This window comes from Mchenga conophoros, linkage group LG16, assembly GCF_057382185.1.
Source record: "Mchenga conophoros isolate Kocher_MC1m ecotype Shallow Benthic linkage group LG16, M_conophoros_male_GT1.1, whole genome shotgun sequence".
Classification (NCBI taxonomy): Eukaryota; Metazoa; Chordata; class Actinopteri; order Cichliformes; family Cichlidae; genus Mchenga; species Mchenga conophoros.
Genome location: NC_140541.1, coordinates 13615779 through 13637053, shown reverse-complemented (window position 1 = coordinate 13637053; position 21275 = coordinate 13615779). Strand labels below are relative to the sequence as shown.

The 21275-nt window shown below is 39.8% G+C and overlaps 1 protein-coding gene across 4 annotated transcripts in view; it reads left to right on the top strand.

Annotated features, from left to right (window-relative positions):
- The window catches only part of dgkg (diacylglycerol kinase, gamma), a 169346-nt gene that overhangs the window by 137087 nt on the left and 10984 nt on the right, over positions 1–21275 (top strand). For all 4 annotated transcript variants that reach the window (XM_085250158.1, XM_085250156.1, XM_085250157.1 and 1 more), the window contains one exon: positions 1403–1604. In XM_085250158.1, the coding sequence (XP_085106284.1) occupies positions 1403–1604 (202 nt within the window). The remainder of the gene's footprint in view (positions 1–1402; positions 1605–21275) is intronic.

The following is a 21275-nucleotide window of genomic DNA, read 5'->3' as shown; positions in this document are numbered from 1 at the left end:
GAGTTTTGCAGTCAGCTATGTTGTTTCTGCACTCATCAGTGTGTATGTACACTTGTATCAGGTTCCACATGTGCTCCACAGTTTTACACTCACGCGCTAGGTGATAGCACGTCTGTGTTGTCTTTGCATGCCTTAGGCACACAGTGAAGTCCAACATGTGTGGCTGCTTTGACTCAGCACTGCTCAGCCGTGCTTGCTGAGTCACAGCAATGTGTTGTTGACATAGGGTGAATTATTTGCTGAATCTAGATGATGTTAGATACATAAATTAGAGTGAGGCTCAGGAGTGCCAAATGGAATGGCTTTCTATCAGTTAATTCCTCTCAATATGTATAGACAGTAGGCCAACTTATTGTGTTTTATTGTTACATCACACAACAGTACACTTGGCCGCTGTCCACGTGATGAATCAGGACAGAATAAATCTCATAGTCATAACAACCCACTCTATTTATCACTCTCTTATTCTTTTACACGCTGAGGCTGGCAATTTAAAGCATCTGTGACCTTTTAACTCAGTGTAGATCAGCTTAACATGTTAACAAGTTTCAAATAAAACACGTTATTGATTTATTCAGTACATATATATATATCAGTATACATATGTATAGTAGCAATTCACAATAACAGTCATCTCAAATATCACAGTACAGAAACCCCAAAATTCAGACATGTCCCTATGACCAAGCACTTGATGACAGTGGGAAGAAAAACCTTCCTTTTAAAAGGAAGAAACTGTGGAATACTGTGAAAGAGAGCCAGAGCTGAATAAGCTGAAGGCATATTGCCTGAAGGAAACAGCAGTTGCCTGATCCAACTCTTACTATAAGCTTTTTAAAAAGGAATGTTTTAAGTCTGATCTTAAAAGTAGAGATGTTGTCTGTCTCCTGAATCCAAACTTGGAACTAGATCCACAGGAGAGGGAACTCAGCAGAAGCTGAAGGCTCCGCCTCTCATTCTACTTTGAGGCAGTCTAGGAACCATGAATCAGCCTGCAGTCTGGGAGCCAAGTGCTCTGTTGGGGTAATAAGGTACTATAAGGTCTTTAGGATATGGAGGGGCCTGACTATGTCCTGATAATTACTGTGCACATTGAAAAGGTATGGAGAAGGCCTTTTGACAGTAAAACACACTGAAAACATTTCAAATGCATATTTCCAGTTGTAGCATCATTACTATATCTCTTCACAGATGAACTCCATGCATTATGGATGGCTGTTGGGATAAGGCTGCATTGCATATTAATAAATACCCTGGTGTTAGTCATTCTACAGCTTAAATGAAATACAGAAGAACAAAGCTGAATAGTTAGACTTTTGTGTCCTTACGTGTCTGTCATAAGCATGCCATGAAATCTTTTCATCTGTTTTTAAACCGATTACGTCCTTTGTTGCCTCCTCAGTGTGATGGGATCATTTTAGACCTCAGCAACACGTCCTTAGAAGGCATCGCTGTGCTCAACATTCCCAGTATGCATGGCGGCTCCAACCTGTGGGGCGAGACCAAGAAGAGGAGGAACTATAACCGCATGAGCAAGAAGGTTCCTGACAGGATGCCGGCCAGCACAGTCACAGATGCCAAAGAGCTCAAGTTTTGCATGCAAGGTGAGTCAAAGGTGAAGGAGGATGCAAGAAGCCAGAAGCTGTTGAAAGCAAGTGGTGATATGCTTTCTACGCTCAAGATAAATAATTTAAAAGATTCAGATTTCAGAAACTTCAACATAGAAGCAGGCAGCATCAAAGAACAAGGACAAAAACGCTATGGCAAAATGTTTAGCCAGCTTCTTCGAGCTGGCCCTGAGATTGAAATGTGTGCAACTGTGTATGATTCACCTGCAAAACATCTTCAGATTCCCTCACTAACATCACCACAACCATTTGCTCCAAGGCTGACACTACTATGAGTGAAGTGGATGGAGTAGTTGTTGTGCTTCCATTCTGGTGTATACATTTTGTTTGCATTAAGTGTTTTTCAAACAGATTCAATGATGCCACCAACTCACAGTTAAGGCTGTTGTTTATGGGTTTTTTTGTTTTTTACTGTTTTTACATGAATAGTAAAAAAGAGTCAGTGGGTTTTTAACTAACTAATTAGGACACGATTTGCTGTACTTCAAAAGATCTCTTGAGTATCTTAAAGTTGTTACTTTTGGGCTCACAGTTGTGGAGGTGCTGTGGACTTAATTTTGGATTTATTTTCCGTGTGCAAATTTAAAGATAAGTGGGGGCTTAAATGGGAAAAGCACTCCAAAACACATGTGTGACTTAATTATATATAATTTATATAAATTATATATAATATAATTTATATATATATATTTTATATGTATATTTATTTGACAGTGACATTGATATATTTGAAACCGGAGAGAGGAAATCAGCAGGCAGATCAGAGCAGGCATCAAAGACAACAGGTGTGACACTGATTAAGTCGCAAACAGCAAGAAATGAGGAGCTGGGCTGGAGCTGGGTTGCAAAGCGGCTTGCAGATTTGAAGGACTTGTAGGTTAAAGCAGCTTGAGCAGCACAACCTATAACCTATAATGAGTTTCCTTTTTGACACGAAGAATATCAGCCAAGGCAATAGTTGATGTGGGCTGCCATACAGATCAGCCGATCTGAACTATTTTCCTTTCTACTAAACTACACAGCAACCAAAATAAGAGCACAGCTTTTTAAGGTTCTTTTCACCATCATTGGACAGCAGCAAATAGGAGACAGAGCACAGAGGAAGAAAAACACTGTAAAGGGCCTTGGGCCAGACTCAAACCCATGCTGCTATAGTGACCATGTAGCATATGGTCATCTGCTCAACCCCAGAGTACAGTGTCTTCTTGGGTTACTGAATCAGAGTTTGAGTTAGCATAGGCTTCATACAGTGGACTGAGCCTTTTAGGAAAAATGTCTTAAAACTTTACATAGTAGAATTATAACTTGTAGGAAATACTTTTTACAACTGTTTTGGGCAAACTTATGAAACTGTAAAGCATTTTTCTCTTTTCATCAGATACAGTTTTTATGTGCTGCTGGCACATTGGTATTAAATGTGTTACCTCCAAATATTTGCCCAGATTCGTTCCAAGATGGCTACCAAATTTTGAGATTTGCCTTTAGAAGGTCTTTCTTAAATGCTTGTGTGGTTCTTACACCTCTGTATCACCCAACAACACACTGTCTGTTCAGAGCTCGAGTACTTTAGATCCAAAACCTTTTTTCAAAGAGGAAATATAACAGGTTCTCAATAGAAAATTTAAGAATGTTCTGCTTTTAATAAGAAGGATTGAGTGTAACCTTTCATTGTTCTTGAAGCACAGCTTCCTAGCCATCTGTCGTTATTACAGGCATAAGCTTTTTATTTTATAGGCACATCATCTATGTAGCACCTTTACTAATGCATTCGCCTGTAGAGAGAAAGGACTGAATAGTTTCTATAATGAATCAGCTAGTTTAACTGAAAATCTCCAAATAGCATCAGCACAATCGCTCACCGTCATCCCCTTATGTTTTCTGTCTTTATTAAGACAGAAAATACTTGGAAATAGATGTGCTGTGTATAGGTTCTGTATAGATACTGACGCATAATCTCTCAATGTGCTTTGCAAACTATGCTACTGTAACAATACTGTCACTAGGCTAGTCAGACAGATGGAGGCACTGTGTAGTTGCCAGGAAATAAAGATGCTGTAAAGTATTTCTCAGGACGGTAAATGTAAAATAGATTCATTCTATTTATTTAGTGGCTCCTGGAGTCAGGAAGTGCTGGCATTTAAGGACAGTGACAACCATCAAACATCTGTTATAGATGACTGCTTCAGAATGACCCCAACAATACGTCAGAGAGGAGACAGGAGAAAGCTGAGTAAATAAATAAAGAGAATTATATAAGAGAGACGATACATGCAGACACATTTTTTCAGACTGTGTCCTCAGATCCATGTTACCTTTCAGCCTCTGGGTGCTTTGGATGGTGACTGTTGGATCTGAGACAGTGATGCAATTAACACAAGTTTTCTGACATTGATACGTCCAGGTGGTGAGTGGTCACTATCTGAATGATTCATTTTAGGAACAAAGTTCTTCTTAATTAATGAAGCTGAATAAAAACAAGTACAGTGTTCTCTGTAGATTAGTCATCAAAATAACAACACATCAAACCACTGGCTCACAATTTACTTGGTTTTTAGATTTATTGAGAAAATGATGTCCTCTCCTTCTGGCTTGTCCAAAATGATAAAGCAACTGACAAAAGGTGAGCATAGAGATTATAAAACTATCTGCTGGTTTTATAGTAGACTATTGAAAAACTAGAATGTGATTGTTTAAAATAGAAGCTGTCACGGTCCTGAGTCTAATGACTCAGTGTTTTGTGTTTGTTAACATTATCTTATGTTCTTGTTTATTCTGGTCTTTTGTTAAGATTTGCCATTTGTTAGTTTTCGGTTCGTTACTCCCTCTATTCCTGTTCTGTCAGTTTCGAGTCTGTGTCTCTGCGTGTGCGTTGAGCTCCCTGCTTTACTTTGAAGGTCTGTGTCTTATGTCAGTGTTTTCAGTTTTGTGTGGTCCTCTGTCTCATCTGTGTAATCAGTGTCAGCCGCGTCTCCCAGCTGTTTCCCCTTAGTCCTGTTCACCTCTTCCCCTGCTCGTCATCGCGTCGTCCCTCATCTTACACTGTGTGTTCCGTTTGCTAGCTCGCCTGCCTGTTCACTTTGTTTTGCATTCTCAGTTCAGTTAGTTTTCTGTTCCGATGCAATGCAGCAATAAAGCTGAGTGTTTTGAGTTTACGTCTGCCTCCGTGAGTCCTGCTCTTGGGTCCACCATCCCTGTCTGCCTTCACACAGCCATGACAGAAGCACTCTTCCACATTGCCTTCATTTTGCCTTCCTGTGCATGTGTGTGTGCGTGTGGTTGGGGTAATTGTGTTCACCAGAAGCTTTTGTAACCTCACTGTGACTGTGACCGACTGAGCTCCTTAATGGATGTGAGTGGGCGTAACAGTGTGTGTGATTACCCCCCTTTAGTGGCTTAAAAAAAACTGTGTGTTGGCATTTCAAGTGATTTAAAGTGTAATCTTCTCTAAACACCAAACAGTAATATTAATCTGACTAAGTTGCAACTTTTGGATATAATTAAGAGTTCTTACTATTTTTGTTTTGTTTTGTTAAATCAGCAAGTTACAGTTATATTAAGAGCAAAACAAGGATGTATGAAAGTACCTGAGCTGGAATTTTGGATAGTGTTTGTTTTTTTTCTTTCTTTTATTTGACACTGCTGTCCATGTAACTACACATCATCTTCTTCCTAAGAAAGAACAGTTTATTCAGTAATGCTTTCATAGTTGAAGCTGTGGCTATTAGACCGTCTGGATAATGACACTTCAGCTTGCATTGAGTGTTTCCTGAGAAGAGGTTTTTTTTTTCTGCTGCACCACATCGAAGCCTTTGAAGATTTAAAAACATCATAATAACTTATTTGGGTCTGGAGGACCTTTACCTGTTCTATAATTTATTGAAATATATTTCTATTTAAATTGTTATGAAATAAGTGTGTAAGATTTACAAGCAGTAACCTCTGCAGCTAACAGAGTGAAGCCAACTGAACACGCCCTATAGACGTCAATTTTAACACCCAGCTTTTTTTGGCCTGGAACAAAAAAAGAAGGTTTTGAAATCTACAGAAGGTTGATCCCTTTGTAAGAACTATATACAGTATCATCTTTGCAAGTGCCCAGTTTGGGGAGGTTAAAAAGATGGGTAAGTTTTTGTTACAATGGATTTGACTGTTGTAATTACATGTTTTAGGGCTGTTGCTATGTTACACACATTAGATGTGACAGTTATCTTGACTGTAACGACATGGCAGCTTTTGAAATGTGTGACGGTGACTGACTACCAGCATTACACTTCTAACTGCCAGTGGCTCCAGGGCTGCTGCAATATGGCTAAGACCAGTAACATCTTTATGCATTTGTTTAATGCAAACCAGCTTATGAAATGTGACGGTGTGATCCTTACTGGGAACTAAAAGCTCCTGCAAATGCTGCTGAAAGAAAACACAAGTGTTGTAATGAAACCTTGTGCCACAATAAAAGACTAATTCACATCTGAATGAGTTTTATTTTTCAGATTCACAGTAGAGTCACTAAAATACAGCAGCAGCGTTACAATCTTAATATTAGTGGAGTATTTTTTAAAATACTCTTGGGGCACTTAGTATCTAAAGTGGCCTTAAATATCTTGCATTATAATTTGGAGTTAGAATAATCAAATTTAGTTGTAAATATAATTCCTAAATACATCTTAACCCGAGCAGATAATGATTAGTTATAGAGAACTGACTGGGAAATACTGTTCCAGTGATACTGGCATTATTGTTAGTTTGAAAATGTAATTATTAAATCCATGAAACATCCTAAGTTGTTCATAAGTATTTCTGGTTAACTCTGGTCCTTCATTACTGAGGCATTCATAATTAGTTACACTTTTTTATGCATCATCATGTAGCAACTCCTCACACAGAGAAGTTACTCAATAACCCCTCGTGACTTCATGATTACCTAACCGTAACTCACCATTTATGTTCCCTCATGTAAAGTGAACTGTGTACAGTAGCTACTAAGCAACTACCCAACATAATCTTCACTATTTTTTCCTTAATAGGCAATCACAGACTGCATAACACCCAACAAGTGTTTCACTCATAATGTTCAGACCACATTAATATTCACATCATGTCATTAGGGATGTGTACACCCACTCACAGCTGTGGAGCTGTTACTGACTGAATTTGATGATAATGTTCGGGTAGGGGAAAAAGTGCCTCAAGCTTAATGGCCAATACATAAAGTTACGCTTTAAATGTGACAATCTGTGTGAGATTGGTTTCTTTTTACTGTTCTGTTCTTTCAGTATAACTTTGCATGTGGTCAGTCTGCACGAAGACTGCAGTCAGAGCCTCCCCTCAGTGGCCACAAACAATAGAAAATAACCCACTCTGTGCTTTCACCAAGGTTTTCTGCATCCATCCCACTTTCGTTTCTTTCACATAAGTCTGCACATCTCTGCTGACTGAACTAAACCTTGTTTCCATGGAGATCTCAGTGCTACACTGAAGCAGAGAGTTCAAAAATACAGGAGAAAAGCTAGAAACTGAAGGAGGAAGAAATGATGAATAGTCACTTTTATGCATTCAGAGTTTGTTATTGCAGTCTTCACTCTCGTCTGCATTTTAAGTCCAGTACGGTGTAAGATGCTAAGATTGTTTGCTGAGTTTGCAGTCTTTAGCCCAAACATTGGGGCTGCAGGGCACTGCTCAGTCCACATGTCCAAATATTAGACTTTTACTCTCTATAACTATTTAGACCGCTGTAAATGCAAGAGCACTCAGCTTATGTTGTTAATCTTCACCCAGGGTTTGAACTCCTGACCCAAATCCACAACACCGGCCTCTTACCAAAGAGGTAGCTGTCCTCGCTTGAAGTGATTTTCCTTATCTCATTACACAGACTGACCAGAAACAAAGCCTGCTCCTTTTAGTTGTTGCTGGAGTGAGAAGCGATGTATGACGTGAAATCAGGATTACTATTTATAAAGGATTAATAATAGAAGAATCAGTGATTGCTAACTTTAATCCTTTCCAACATGGGATTTTGGTGCCATTCTCTGTTGTTGTAGACTGGATGATCCAGTTTAACCAAAATCAAAAAGCTAAAAATGTAATAAGAGCTGAGTCAGCACTTCTCTGACAGAGAAGAGTTAACAATATGTAAATCTGTCATGTTCATCAAGATCATAAATAACATAACCTTTTAGGGTTCTTTTTGACTGCATTGCAATGTACAAACATGGACATGGATTGTGCTTTTATTTAGGTTAGATAAACATGCACATACGTCCATGTGTTTCTATTCCAGGTGTTCAGTGGAAAAAAAGTGTGTACCTTTAACTAGCTTCACCCACCATTGTAGTTTATAGCAGAATATGTTTATTTCTTTGTGACTTCATTCACATTGTGCATGCTGGCACCTTTCTGATGGAATCTCTGTTCTCCAGAGCAGTCTCTGGGGATTTAACCTTTATTGAATTACACTCTCCTGCTAATGCGGTTTAGAAACAGGAGTGCTTGAGCTCCAGAGAGAAACTGTGTGCTGGCTCTGCATTTTCTCTTTCTCTGTGTGTGTGTGTGTGTGTGTGTGTGTGTGTGTGTGTGTGTGTGTGTGTGTGTGTGTGTGTGTGTGTGTGTGTGTGTGTGACCTCTGTCGCTGTCTATGCTGCTTGTTTATCATACTATTAACTGTTTATGGCAGTTGCCTTCTGTGGCACAATAAACTAAAGCTTTTAAATCAATTTGCTGTAGATAATGCAATCAGCCAGGGTCACCCAGAGAGAGGGTGGGTGCTTGTAACCCCAGTGATGAAACTTCAGTCCTGTGATTCACCACCTTTGCTACTCTGGTCTACGTTCTATGATTTCATACTAAATAATACAACAATAATAAATAATAGTCACTTGAGTTGTTTAATTGAAAGGGGACCCATACTTTTCTTTATTCTCTGTCATATATATTATGTTACAACGGTGGATGTCCTTGTTCATATTATACACGGTCAGTGTTTTAATATTCTCTGCGAGCCAACAGATCAGGTTACAAGTTGCTGTTCAAGACACTTTTTCTGCTCTCACATCTCTGTGAATATTCACCACACATGTGGCAGACTAGCCTCCTGCTAACTCCATAGTGTTGTATTTAAACCTGTAAATTTGGCCACAAAAACACTGCTTTCAAGAATAACAAGATATTATAACAAAAAACAAAATAACAAAGAAACATATTTAGTGTGTGTATAAGTCATCCCCACAAGCCAAAACACTAAACACTAAGTCATTTCTGCTAATCCATCTACTGTTTAAATGTTGTAAGTGTAAATGGAGGGAAAAGGCATTCACAGGGTGGATGAACTGAATACCTGCATGGAGGCCCAGTATAAGAGATGACAACCTGAACCATGAATCATTCAAAGCCCTTGCAGAGTGCAAGAGGAAAAATGCAGGAAGAGTAGGTCCTCTTTAAGCATTACCTAAAGGGGACATACTCTGTTAATACTGAACAGTTCTGCTATTAATGATTAAAATGAAAACATTATTCTGTTTGCAAAAATGTAACTCTTGGAGTGCGTGATCGATATTTCTCCAGTTCTTGTACCACTTGTTCGAAACAGACATAAGTTGTAACTAGCTTATGTCTGTGATAGCCTTCTCCTTTTAGCTCATGAACGGGAATGATGAAGCCTTAAGAAGCAAACATTTTGCTTGAGATAGATTAGAATATGGCTTTTTGTTTCTGACTGCCCAGCACAGATTTCACACTTCTGTAGTGACTTTTCCTGCAGCTCTGAGAACTGTTAAAAATGTGTTTATGGTTAAGGCATCGACTGTGAGGCATGCGGCCCCTACCTCACATCCAGCTGAGACCTTTATTGCATGCCAGTGCCAGCCTTTCTCCCTTTGCTTCTGACAACCTCTCTGCTCTTACTGTCTAATAAAGCACTTCACACTCAGATACACCTCAAAAATTCAGCCCCAGGTGAGGTACCCATTGACAAAATCAGGTTGAGTTAGTTTACACTTTTGGAAGAACTGTAGCACCACCCTCGTGCAACACGACTAACCCAAATAAAATAAGGACCAAGTGTAATTAGGGGATTACAGCGGTAATCTTGTAACGTGCCTCCTTCTGTCCTTACCTCGTCTGGCTGCTGTTCTGACATGAATGTGTAAATTTCACTGATTTAGATTAGATTAGATTAGATTAGATTAGATTAGATTAGATAGAATCTAATCTAAATCAGTTTTAAATTTAAAGAGGACATAAAGCATTCAAGTTTTGTGTGAGGTGGAGAGATAAATTCAGCTGAGTGAGAGAAGACAGTGAGGGCTGGAGCTGCTGACAGAAACAGGATTCATGTAGGAAGGACATCACCACGCTCCTCCTCCACTTTTATCTCCGCACCATCTTCCCCCTCCCCTGTTTATTTCCTTTATGCTCCTGGATCAAGTTTCCTTAGCTTCCTGCTGCCAATTGCACTGGAAAGGATGCATAAACACAATGTGCATGTGACACGCAAGCTTCTCGTGAAAGGAACTGAAACTATGAACACTGAATGTGCTGGGTAATGGGCAACATTAATCAGTAGCAGCACGTTAATGCAATTATTTTACCATTACTAGTAAATCCAGTTAGATAAAACAGTCCTTGGAGAATATCGGCTTGTTTGCTTGCTGGAAGGTGGATGGATGCTTGATGAAAAAACAAACAAACAAACAACTAAAATACTTTATTTTACTGATTAATTTGCTCTGTTTAGAGAACAGTGGAACAGCCAAATACATACTGTGTGATCAACTAATAGTGTAACTGTGACACTCGTGACATCCAGTAAAAAGATAAAAAATCCTTTTATTATAGTAGAGCGGAATAATACAGGCAGACGGGAAATAAGGAACAGAAAGATGTGACGTGCAGGAAAGTCGGAAAGTACGGGAGCAAACCTTAATGACTGTTTGGTGGCACGAAGCCCGTGTGAAATGCACACATGATATTGGATCGCCCGACGTTTTTAAAACTTTTTCTTGCATCACATGAGGCCAACTGGAGTGCAGATGTAAACACTGTGCTGTGACCCTCAAATGGTTCTAGTCTTTTGTGTTTTTTAAGCCAGTCAGTTGAACAGACCGACTGTTTTTATTTTGTTTCTGTCAGTTCCAGATTTCATCTTTTCTGTAGCGTCGCACAGATCGCACATGAGCTATGATTCATCAGTGACCAACATGTATAATTGATGCCACAATCCAAAATGAAATCACAGGTTTGAGTATGTTTAGCAGCATTCCACCTGTGGCACATTTACATGTATTCTGATAATGCATATTTCTGTGCCTTTTTCCTGACTGACTGGCACATGCAGGCAGATTTCTCTGTGTGTCTGAGATGATCAAATTAATGAAATTGACTATAAATAAGAGCCATGAATAGGAAAAAAAAGTGTTTGAAGTGGAGTATTTAGTGGACTTTGAAGTATTTGGCTCTGATGGATTACAAAATTTCAGTACCAAAAACACAATTAAAAAATGCTGCTCCCCATGCTACCCGTGAAAGAGCGTGACCACATGACCACCAATGTACACACCCTTCAACTCAGATGAAAACACAACTTCACATCTATGCATGTCAGGTGAAACTGAGAGAACCATCTCATTCTTTATAAGGTGACACAAGTAAATAAGTAATCTAAGCAGTGCTTGTCTTCATTCCAGTCTTCTAATGGTACATTTTTTCAAGAGTACATGTAGAAGTTATACCTTTATATCGGTGCAGAGTTTATGTTATGAGCATAACTCTAACCCTGAACCAAAGAAATTTCCGTGCCTACAACTAGCAGAACAGAAAGTGAAAGGGAAATTAACAGTGGGTTTAACAACATAAAAGTAAACTTCCAACAGTTGCCAGTGTTGTAATGTCTGCACCTCTGTCAGTGTTTCAAATTCAACTATTTGCTTTTGTTGATCTAGTATTGCCATAGCAGGTGCATCAAAGCTACAGCACCCACAACAGCTTCTCACGAAAGAGCAGCATTTGAGAGCTTGAGACTGAGAACGGTTTAATAAAGTAGTCTTAAACTGCCGTCAGCTTATTGATTAAAATAATCAAAGTCTGTGTTCCTAGTCGCTACAGGGGCTAAAGTAGCTGTTGGCATTCTCTATTTACCTTAAAACTATAGACTGTTTGCTCAAGATTAAACCCCACGTCACAGAAAATGTGGCTTGTGGCTGTAGTAGTGTTGGAAACTACTCCGTCGTATGAGTCATGTAATATAAATCCTTATTCAGTGACACAAACAATTAGCTTGACAATGACAGGATGTAGTCACTGCTGAAAGCTGCTAGTTCAGGTATATGCTGGCCTCCATTCATGACTCATTTGTTTTCTTTCCCCATTTGTCCGACACTGTGCCTCTCCTCATCCACCCTTCACATCGGAGTTCTCTCCCTCCCCTTACCTCTTCGTTCTTCTTTCCCTGCTTCCCAAGACCCACAATTCCACCGCCACATCTCCCGCCCACTCTGCGCAACAGGAGTCCAGCTGTGACACACCACAAAGGACTCTATTTTTAGGAGAATTGCATCCACACTGCATACTGTTGTGTTCTCACATAACAGAAACAGCAGAGTATAATTACTCTGATCACCCCCACCAGTCTGTGTGGCTGGAAATAGTTCCTGTATGAAGTTGGAGAGCTGCTCAGTGTATGGTGGAGAGCGGATGACCTTTCAGTGATACATTTACTCAAAGTTAATGAATGACAACTTGTACAAGAGGCGATCACTGTCGTTCTCCTGGGAATGGAAAACATGACACATTTCTATAAGCTTATTAAAATTGAAGAGGAATATAAAGTGTTCTTTCCCACGCTTGTTTTTCTCCCGTCTGGAAAAATTCTCATGGCTGTTTGTATCTGGACAATGCTGGGACCGAAATATGAAATTTTACCATCTGGGTCCTGACACGTCCAGGCAAGGATTCAGTAGCAGGCTGCGTGTATGTATTTTTGTACTGGATCATAGTAACATAGTGTTCTTTGTCAAACGGCCAAGTGCTCTCCCCTGTACCTTTACCTCTGCTGGGTCTGGCGAGGTGAGCCGCAGTTCCTCTTGACCATCTGCCATAACTCCGACCACCCTCAGACAATAACAGGCCGGCAGTTGAAGGAAGGAGAGAAGGAGAGAAAGTGGGTGGAGGAAGGATACACAAATATGTTTGCTTATAATTATAGTCCCACACCTCTAGCTGATGCAAAACGAAAGCTGCAGCTATTTCAGAAAGGAAACTGTAAATAATCTCCATTACTCAGATGAGAACAAAAATGACGAGCTTCTTAAAGTCAGCAAAACCATTCAGAAATGATTGTGTGTGAGGTTTTACCACCAGTAAGGTTCGGCATTGATGTTTTGGATGTATTTTGAATAGTTTCAAGCTAAAATAAACAGATTGGGAAACACCATCTTGACATTTTTAAGAACATATCACAAACTAGTTGAGATATCAGGTTCGACTCGTGCGTGGAGGGAATTTGACTTCTTGATGGAGTTATGCAATCTCACACTGCTCTGTTTTCCTCTCTGCTTTACCAAGAAAACAATAACAAAGGAGGATTGTCTCAGTTTTCTTTTGGTCCCCCAAAGTGATTGCTGAAAAGATGCTGGTAGATGCTGTGGACTCGTGGTATCAAAAGAGACCTCAGCCATCAGACGCTTGTGGAGTTTTTGTGGGTTTTTTAAACATTTTAAGGCCTGATTGACTCTGAAAGACACTGCCAATATAACTCTAGCTTCCAGCAGTACTCTCCTCATTCAAATATCCAATGTTGTGATTATGTAAAAGTCTGGTTCAGTGTAATAGCAGCCCTTTTGAAACAGTAATCTCCTGGAAAAATCAAGATACTTGGGCAATTCGGTTTTTTTCGCTTTTAAATGGCTCAACCTCTTGGCTATTTTTTCAAACCCCTACCTGGAAAACATCCCAGATTCTTTCAGTAACAGCTCTACAGCTGAACAGCTTCAGGCTACATGGTTAAAAACACTTTCTGAAGAACAATAAGTCCACTTGTCCTTATCACCAGGCCAATTGCAGGGACTAAAAAATTCCCTCAAAAATTCTCCCCAATCAAGCAAATCACAATAAAGCTGCATCCAAATTCACACAAGCGTATGAAGTTTTCTTTGCTCATGCATCATTAGCCGCTCTTTACAATGCCAGGATCCCCACACTCGCTAGTGAGAATGTAACCAAATTTGGTTGTTTGCTACTACATGTGAGAAAAGACAACTGTAGAACATATCCTGACCTGATCCTTGCAGAAATGCTCAAAGTGACATTTATTTGTAAAATGTGGACTACAGCTAGATTTATTTTAGTTTTCATGTCAGTCTTTCTACTTAAAATGTAATTTAGGCTTCAATTACAGGATATTTTATATTCATTTCCATATATTTATACAGAGTTACAATAGTGGATGCTGATAAACATGTGCAAATTTATACTGGGCACCTGTACCTGTGAGCCAAAAGTGCCAAATGCTAAATCCTCCACATCAGACAGATCTTTCCTCTGGACTTGTATGTCTGTGCGATAGCTCGCCCTGTCTAAGGCCCCAACCTCTTGCTGTTTAGACCTTTCTGCTATTGAGAGCAGCAAATCAGAAGAGAGCTATCGTAAAGTTAGGAGGAAGGGAACTAAACCAGCTATTTTCAAAGAGAGAGTAAACTGTAGGACTGCATCAAGTCCCAATATAAGATATATTTTGCAAAGCTCCTCTAATAGATTCCAAGAATACAAATATGAAGCGGGTAATATGTGTGATAGTTGTCCTTTTTTTCTCCTTTTTTCTCATCTTTTCAGTTTAGATGTTTTCATGTCATTAGAGAAAAAATAAGGTTTTCTCAAAAATTCCCCAGAATCAGCATTTCACATGTGTCGTTGTTTAAAATGACTTTTCTGTGGCTTCGTACTGACTGCACAGCAGAGAAAATAGTGCAGCACAGCAGCAACAATTCTCACTGCCCGTTTCTTGGCAAAGCAATGCCATCCCATCCCAGAATGCACTGTAGCTGTGTTATGTAAGAGGCTGTTCTAGTCTATTCTTAGCTCTACCTCACTGAGAAAGTAAAAGTGCTGGTTGCCTGAGAGTCAAAAGCGCATAGAGATCTGATGAGGCGGGAATCATCAGTGAGGTGAGAACCAGCACAGTGGGCTATTTTGCCATCAGGCTCTCACACTGGGACACTGGCAGGACGGCATGCCCATTTTTGGTATTTGGAGGAAGTAGAGGTGTAGAGGTGGGCATACGAGCGAGCGGATTTTATTTTTAATACTAGAACAGGAAAGAGATGTATAAATAGTGCTGTTTTAAAAATAGGACACGTCACATTGACAATTTCTAGCTCTTCAAATCTAGCAGGAGACATCTAGGCTGCAACTTTCCTCACAAACCAAATATACACTACAATATGTTCATGTTTACATCCAGACTTCTAGTTAATTCCCATCTGCTGTGCGGCCACTGTTTCACCAGCCCCTGCTTCTTGATCCCCTAGTCTCCAACTGTGCCATTTTTTCTCGATGGATGTCGAATCCTATTATAATTATTTCCAGGAAAGCTTTGCAGAAGCAGAGCGATGTATGCAGCGAGCATGTGTCTGGGCCTGTGTAGCAGCATGTAGTCACAGGATGATGTAGGATCACGAACATGTGGTCGGGGCCACAGCTGTCATTTAGAGTACTGGGATTTTGTCCTGAGAATGTTTTCTGGGAACTAAGCGTTCTGTAGTGAGACAGATAAATTTGTACTGGATTTGAACTGTAAATAATTTTTTTTGTAAGTGGTAGAATAAAGAAGAATGTATTATATGTCCAACGTGTTATACCAAAACCTTTACATGCTTGCAAAAGGTGAGCTTAGTAAAGAATGACAGGCTGAAGACCAAACCACTGTGAGACATGAGGGGAGTCCATTTTTCCAACTGTTTCTATATTTAACATTGTGTAACATCATATAATTGCATTTGCAATGAAGCAGTGAGAAGGACAACTCAATTTCACACAGTGCAGATTGTAGTAGAAGTTAATATTGCCATTAACTGTAGACATTTTATAGACATATTTAAGAAATATCTAGAATTTAACAATGTATTTATTAGGAAGTAAGTACATTCAGAGATGTTAAGAGGGTTGATTGCAATGATAATCTCTCACTTTTTTACAGCTTGGAACATTCAGTAGCCAAGTACCGCTTAGCTTCCATAAAGGTTTGTAAAGGGCAAACACATAAAACGTATCAGGTGAACAGATTTTTCCTTCAAATACAGTTTTTCTGCTTTGGGCGGCTAAAGAAATAAACCCCTGCCTGCTCTGCTACAACTTCGAGATGATAATTTGAGACTTTGTCATGTATTTATTGATATTGTTTAAAGAGAGATGTGTGGTGGTGACAGCTGACGTGGCTTATATGTGTCTACTACTCGTTCTTTTTCTGCATCTAAATCTGTATTTGTCACCATAGATGTTCCAGCTGTATTAGTGTACTAGCTAACTCTGCAGAACTTCTATTCTATGCACTCTAGCATCAATAAAAACAGTTAGCCATCACCACACTTTCAATCACTGCATGTACTTGGTATTACACCCATGTATGTGTCAAAGCCAACACCAAAGCTGTGTAATATCCCCCAAAGCCACAGCTACGCTCAGACTCATGAAGTCAATGAGACGGCTGGCCCTTTCAGTATGCTTTTTGTTTGTAAACTGATCTGTTTACTTCTTGTTAGATTGCTTTTTGAATAAACATAGCAAAACAGGCAACTGTATCTGCGAGACCTCATTAACAGTGCAGTCACTGAACTGAATCCCTTGACCAGTTCAGTAACTTTTGGAGCATTTTAATGTAATTATCTGACAAATAACATGGACTGCTGTGTGGTCCACTGCCTCCAGTTGTTTTGGTGTTATTTTCCACTAATTAGCCAATATGTGTGTCTGTGCACTGTACCCATACAGTTTAAGGATGCAGCTATGAGTGGAGGTTTCTGATAGTTCAGTCACATCAGAGTAAAAATGGGATAGTAACTTCTATCCGGTTGTTCAGTGATGACGCGATGAATCCTACTTCCGGGTCTAAAGTAGTCTGCGTTTAATATGGCTTTTGTGTTGTTAACATGTTTAATGTTATGTATTTTCTTCTATTTGATCTCAAAAAGCTCCTAAAACAGTCAGTGATCCCTGTTGACCTCCCTCGGCTTTTATTACCACTAATCATTTATTTAAGCTCAGTTTTTAAAACCTTAGGATGTAACTACAGCCCAGCCCATGCAGCAGTATATGAATGACTAACCTCGTATTGTGGATGGATTATCTCAGTTGTTCTCCTGGCTGAAGTTTGGTCCTTTTACAGCATCCTGCCATGCGATTACATTTGTTCCTGACCACCGAGAACACTCACGTTAACTTTTATCGAGTGGAAAAAAAGTTAGCTTGTTTATATTATGCTAACATAGCTGTGTCGCTAGCGGTCACGTAGCACATCATTATATACCAGCTAGCCAAACTTCAGTAACCCTACAAACGTCACTGCTGTTTAGTTTTCTGTCTTCATTTATGCTGGAAGTGATAGCAGAGCTGTACGTTTTAATTTGTTTCCAAAACCCCGCAGTCAGGACATGCTATATTGTATTTAGATAGAAGCTAGCGAGCTAACTTCCTGCTAACTTCTAACTCCGTTAAATGTCATAAATTCCGTTTTCATGGATGCCTGGATGTTAAACTCAATTGTTACACCTGGTAGAGCAGAACGCTGATCATTTTATTAAAGATGAAAGACTTTAGACAGTTTTTCAACTCTCAGTAATGCCACAGTGATCGTTTGATATATGGACCTGCAGCGGAGTTTAGACCCAGACACGGCTAGTGACGTCAGACTGAACAACCGGATGCAAAGAGGTAAAAAAAAAAAAAAAAAAAAAAAAAAAACAAAACAAGTATTTTTTCATATTCAGCAAGTAGTTGTGGCAACCATCTGCTCACACAGAAGTTTAGCATTCAACACTCTCTGCCTCTGGACTTTCAGTCAATTCCACTATTTATGGAGGAATTTACGAATTTCTGTTTCAAACCCATCGCCGTATTATCTCAGATGGCATGTAATTGCCAACTGGACTCCATTCAATCGCAGACTGATACTGACTGATGTTCTGTCTCTGTCTTGTCACACGCCAGTGTGTGTGAGCAGACTTGTATTCGTAAGGTTTCTCCATGTAAGTGTCTAATAGTGGGTGTGGGGAGCCATAGCCCTGCCCTCCAGGACATGAAGCAGGCATGGAGGAGATCTAGAGGCCCACCAGGGGCCTGGTGGTGGGGGGGTTGGTTCAACCAGCAGCCACAGTGCAGAAGCCACAGGGGGCCGCAGCCACAAGCCCCCAGGATCCTCCGGCTTCCGACTACAACAGAGCGGACTGAGCCCCCGGCCCTGAGACACGAGATCCAAGTGCCCTCCACACCCTGGAAGGGGCCCGACACAGAGAACCACTAATGCACCGGCGAGCTAGTTTCGTTCTTAAAGATGTTGATGTAGCAAGCAGACACATTTTGTTTGCTAATTAGTGCCAGTAACAGACTAATAAAACCCTCAAATTAAGCACAAAATTCCTCCCCCCCCCCCCTCCACAGACACACACAGACACTTTGCAGCCGAAATTTCCTAATTTTAACATAAATATCTTTTAAATTTTTATATTAACACACATATTTGCACGTAATGAACATAATGAAAGACTCACTTCTTTTCCTCACATGAATTTCACAAATGCATTTACAGGCAGGCTTTTAATCCTTACCGGGACTCACAAAACTGAAATACAGTCTTTGAGTGATTTCTAAATGTGCACTCTTTACTCTGCTCTGACATTTTCTTTTGAATTGTCCTCTTAAATATTAAAGAGTACCAGTGAGTCAGCACAGACGTTTTCCCCGATAAACTCTTATAATCATCATCGTCGTCGTCGTCTTTGGAGCACTTTGCAAATACCACACATGCACCAACACATGGGAGTGCTTGCATTACTCAGCAGGTATTCTAATTTCACCAAAGAACTGGTAACTATTCTTTTTTTTAAGTAGATGCAAAAAGCAAGATGAGAAATGTTGCAAAACCAGTTCCAGTCCACAGTGGAGCTTTTTACCCTCAAACTGTAAATCTATATTAGCAATTAATAAGATCCATAAGATTTGTTACTAGAATATTTTTAATGACTTATCAGGTCTTTTCCTTCATCTGTGATATATTCATGATCTAATGTCATTACTGACAGGTTAATGAAAATCAAAAATGATACAAAGAAAATTTCATTAGACAATTTCTATGTTATTTCTACAAAATGATTTATTTTCAATACTGCTAGAAACCTAAGTTTTAGATGATGAACTAGTGACTCCAAAATCCTTCAGTCAACATGACAATTCAAATGAAGTCATCAGTAGACAGGTTACATACTGCACCACCTTCTTTCGTAAAATCTTCCACACATGAAATTTTATGAGACTTGTTTTGGGTCCTGTGGCCTTTTGCCAAGCCCATTTCCTCTTCAGAGCAAAGAAGAAACACGAGCACTTCCTGTTTGTATTTTGAAATAAAACCAGCAGGGTCTGACGAAATTAGGAAATTATTCAACATTGTTCAGACCGTATCAGACAGACGGAGCCCTAACAGTTTCAGCTTTGTAGGCTGGCTGCAGGAGTGAGATGCTCGGAGAACGGTTCGACGCGCTCTGTGGGTGCTGTTGGCAGACATTTGTTCTTCACTCGTGCACAGAAGCAAACTTTGCTGGAGCCTTCACATCAAACATTATTTATCTACTCTCTTTGTACTTTGATTTTTTGTACCTTTTCCCCACCATTAACATTTGGAATATTCAACCTTTGCAGATATTTAGCGGAGGCTTCGACTGACATTAAGCTGTTGAGTCAGTGCAACAGCATAAAGGCACTCAGGAGAAACCCAGTGCCTTTTGTATGCATGAGCAATGACTGCAGCGTGCTCAGGCACCTGCCTGCCTGCCTGAATAAAGTTAATCAACTCTGAGCGCACCACACTAGCCTGCATGATTAGCCACGGAGGTTACAGAAGGTGGGATATGACTCAATGCAGAGTCTATTTTTTGTGCCCAAACCACACTATCCACTTTCCATTATCATTATTATTATTATTGTTATTAAGTATAAACACAAAATAAATAAAAGTCAAAGTTCTTCAGCTTGGTTCTTGTTCCTCTGTGATCTGTAAGCCGCCTCAGTTTATTAGTGCAGACAAAATTGCCACCAGCACAAATTCTGCTGTAGCGCCTCACAAATTATCACACTGACTGTGAACACAAATCATTCATTTCACAACAATTTGTAAAACATGCAAAATTGCTGCCGGGCCACTCGGATGCATAATTCCCCCAATCCCAGTGGATCCTTTAAAAGCTATGTGAAGTGAAAGTGACATGTCAAATGACATCATCAATGACCTTTAAGATCATGTCTGTAAATATTGACTGTAAGGCCTCGCACCTGTCGAGCACAGTGAGAACAGAAAAGGGAAAAGCCCGGCAGAAGGTTTGATGAAGAGCCACGGCCTGCTAAAGCGTTCACAGTCTCAGAAGTGACAGGGCGCACTTTGTGTAGTGCATTATTTAACCAGGTCTGCTTGTTTTTGCTGTCACGTGTCTAATGTTTGGGAGAGACACAGTGAAAGGAATAGAATAATCCTTTAATTGTCCCACAAGGGGAAATTTGGTTGTAACAGCAGCCAGAAAGACACATATACAAACAAACAGGACACAGAACAGACACATACACCATTTTTTTCTTACATATTTACATTAAGGACAATGGTTACTATAAACAGAGTACTGTAAGCAAGGATAAGAGTGTGTGGACTGTTAATTGCGTGTGCCAGCTCTGACCCTACTGTAGTGACGATTTTGTCAAACTGTGAACAACGATGAACTGATCAGAGATGATGACTGAGGTTCCTCGAGCTACCCTTGAGACCAAATCTGAGTCAATCCCTGGATTCTCATGTTTATGTTTATTTTATATACATTAACACTTACACTCACAATGCATGTCTGTATTAGCCATACAGGTTCATTTTAATCCACAGTAGGTAGGAACAACACATTTGTTTTCTAAAACTGACATGACTGTAGCTCAGAAGGTAGAGCAGGTCATCTACTGATCTGAAGGTTGGTGGTTCGATCCCTGGCTCCTCCAGTCTTCATATCAAGTATCCTTGGGCAAGGTGCTAACCCCAAGTTGCTCTCCAATGCATCCATTGGAGTGTGAATGTACTTCGAAAGCACTATTTATAGAGAACGTGCTTGGGTGAATGTGGCATGTTGTAAAGAGCACTTTGAGTACTACGAAAAGTGCTATATAAGAATCAGTCCATTTACTTTAGATATCAAAACAATAAATACACAAGAAAAAGACTACAAAGAAGTGCTGGTGCAGAGCATTTCCATCATGTGACTCAACTCTTACAGGATGTATTTTACCACTGAGAGTCTCCCACGTCATCAGGAGCAATGTAAGTCCAGTGATGGACACCAGTTCCCGGTGCCTCTAATGCCTTTAATGTGTATTTATTTTTTTCTGGTATCATAAAAAGCTTATAGACATAAATGATTA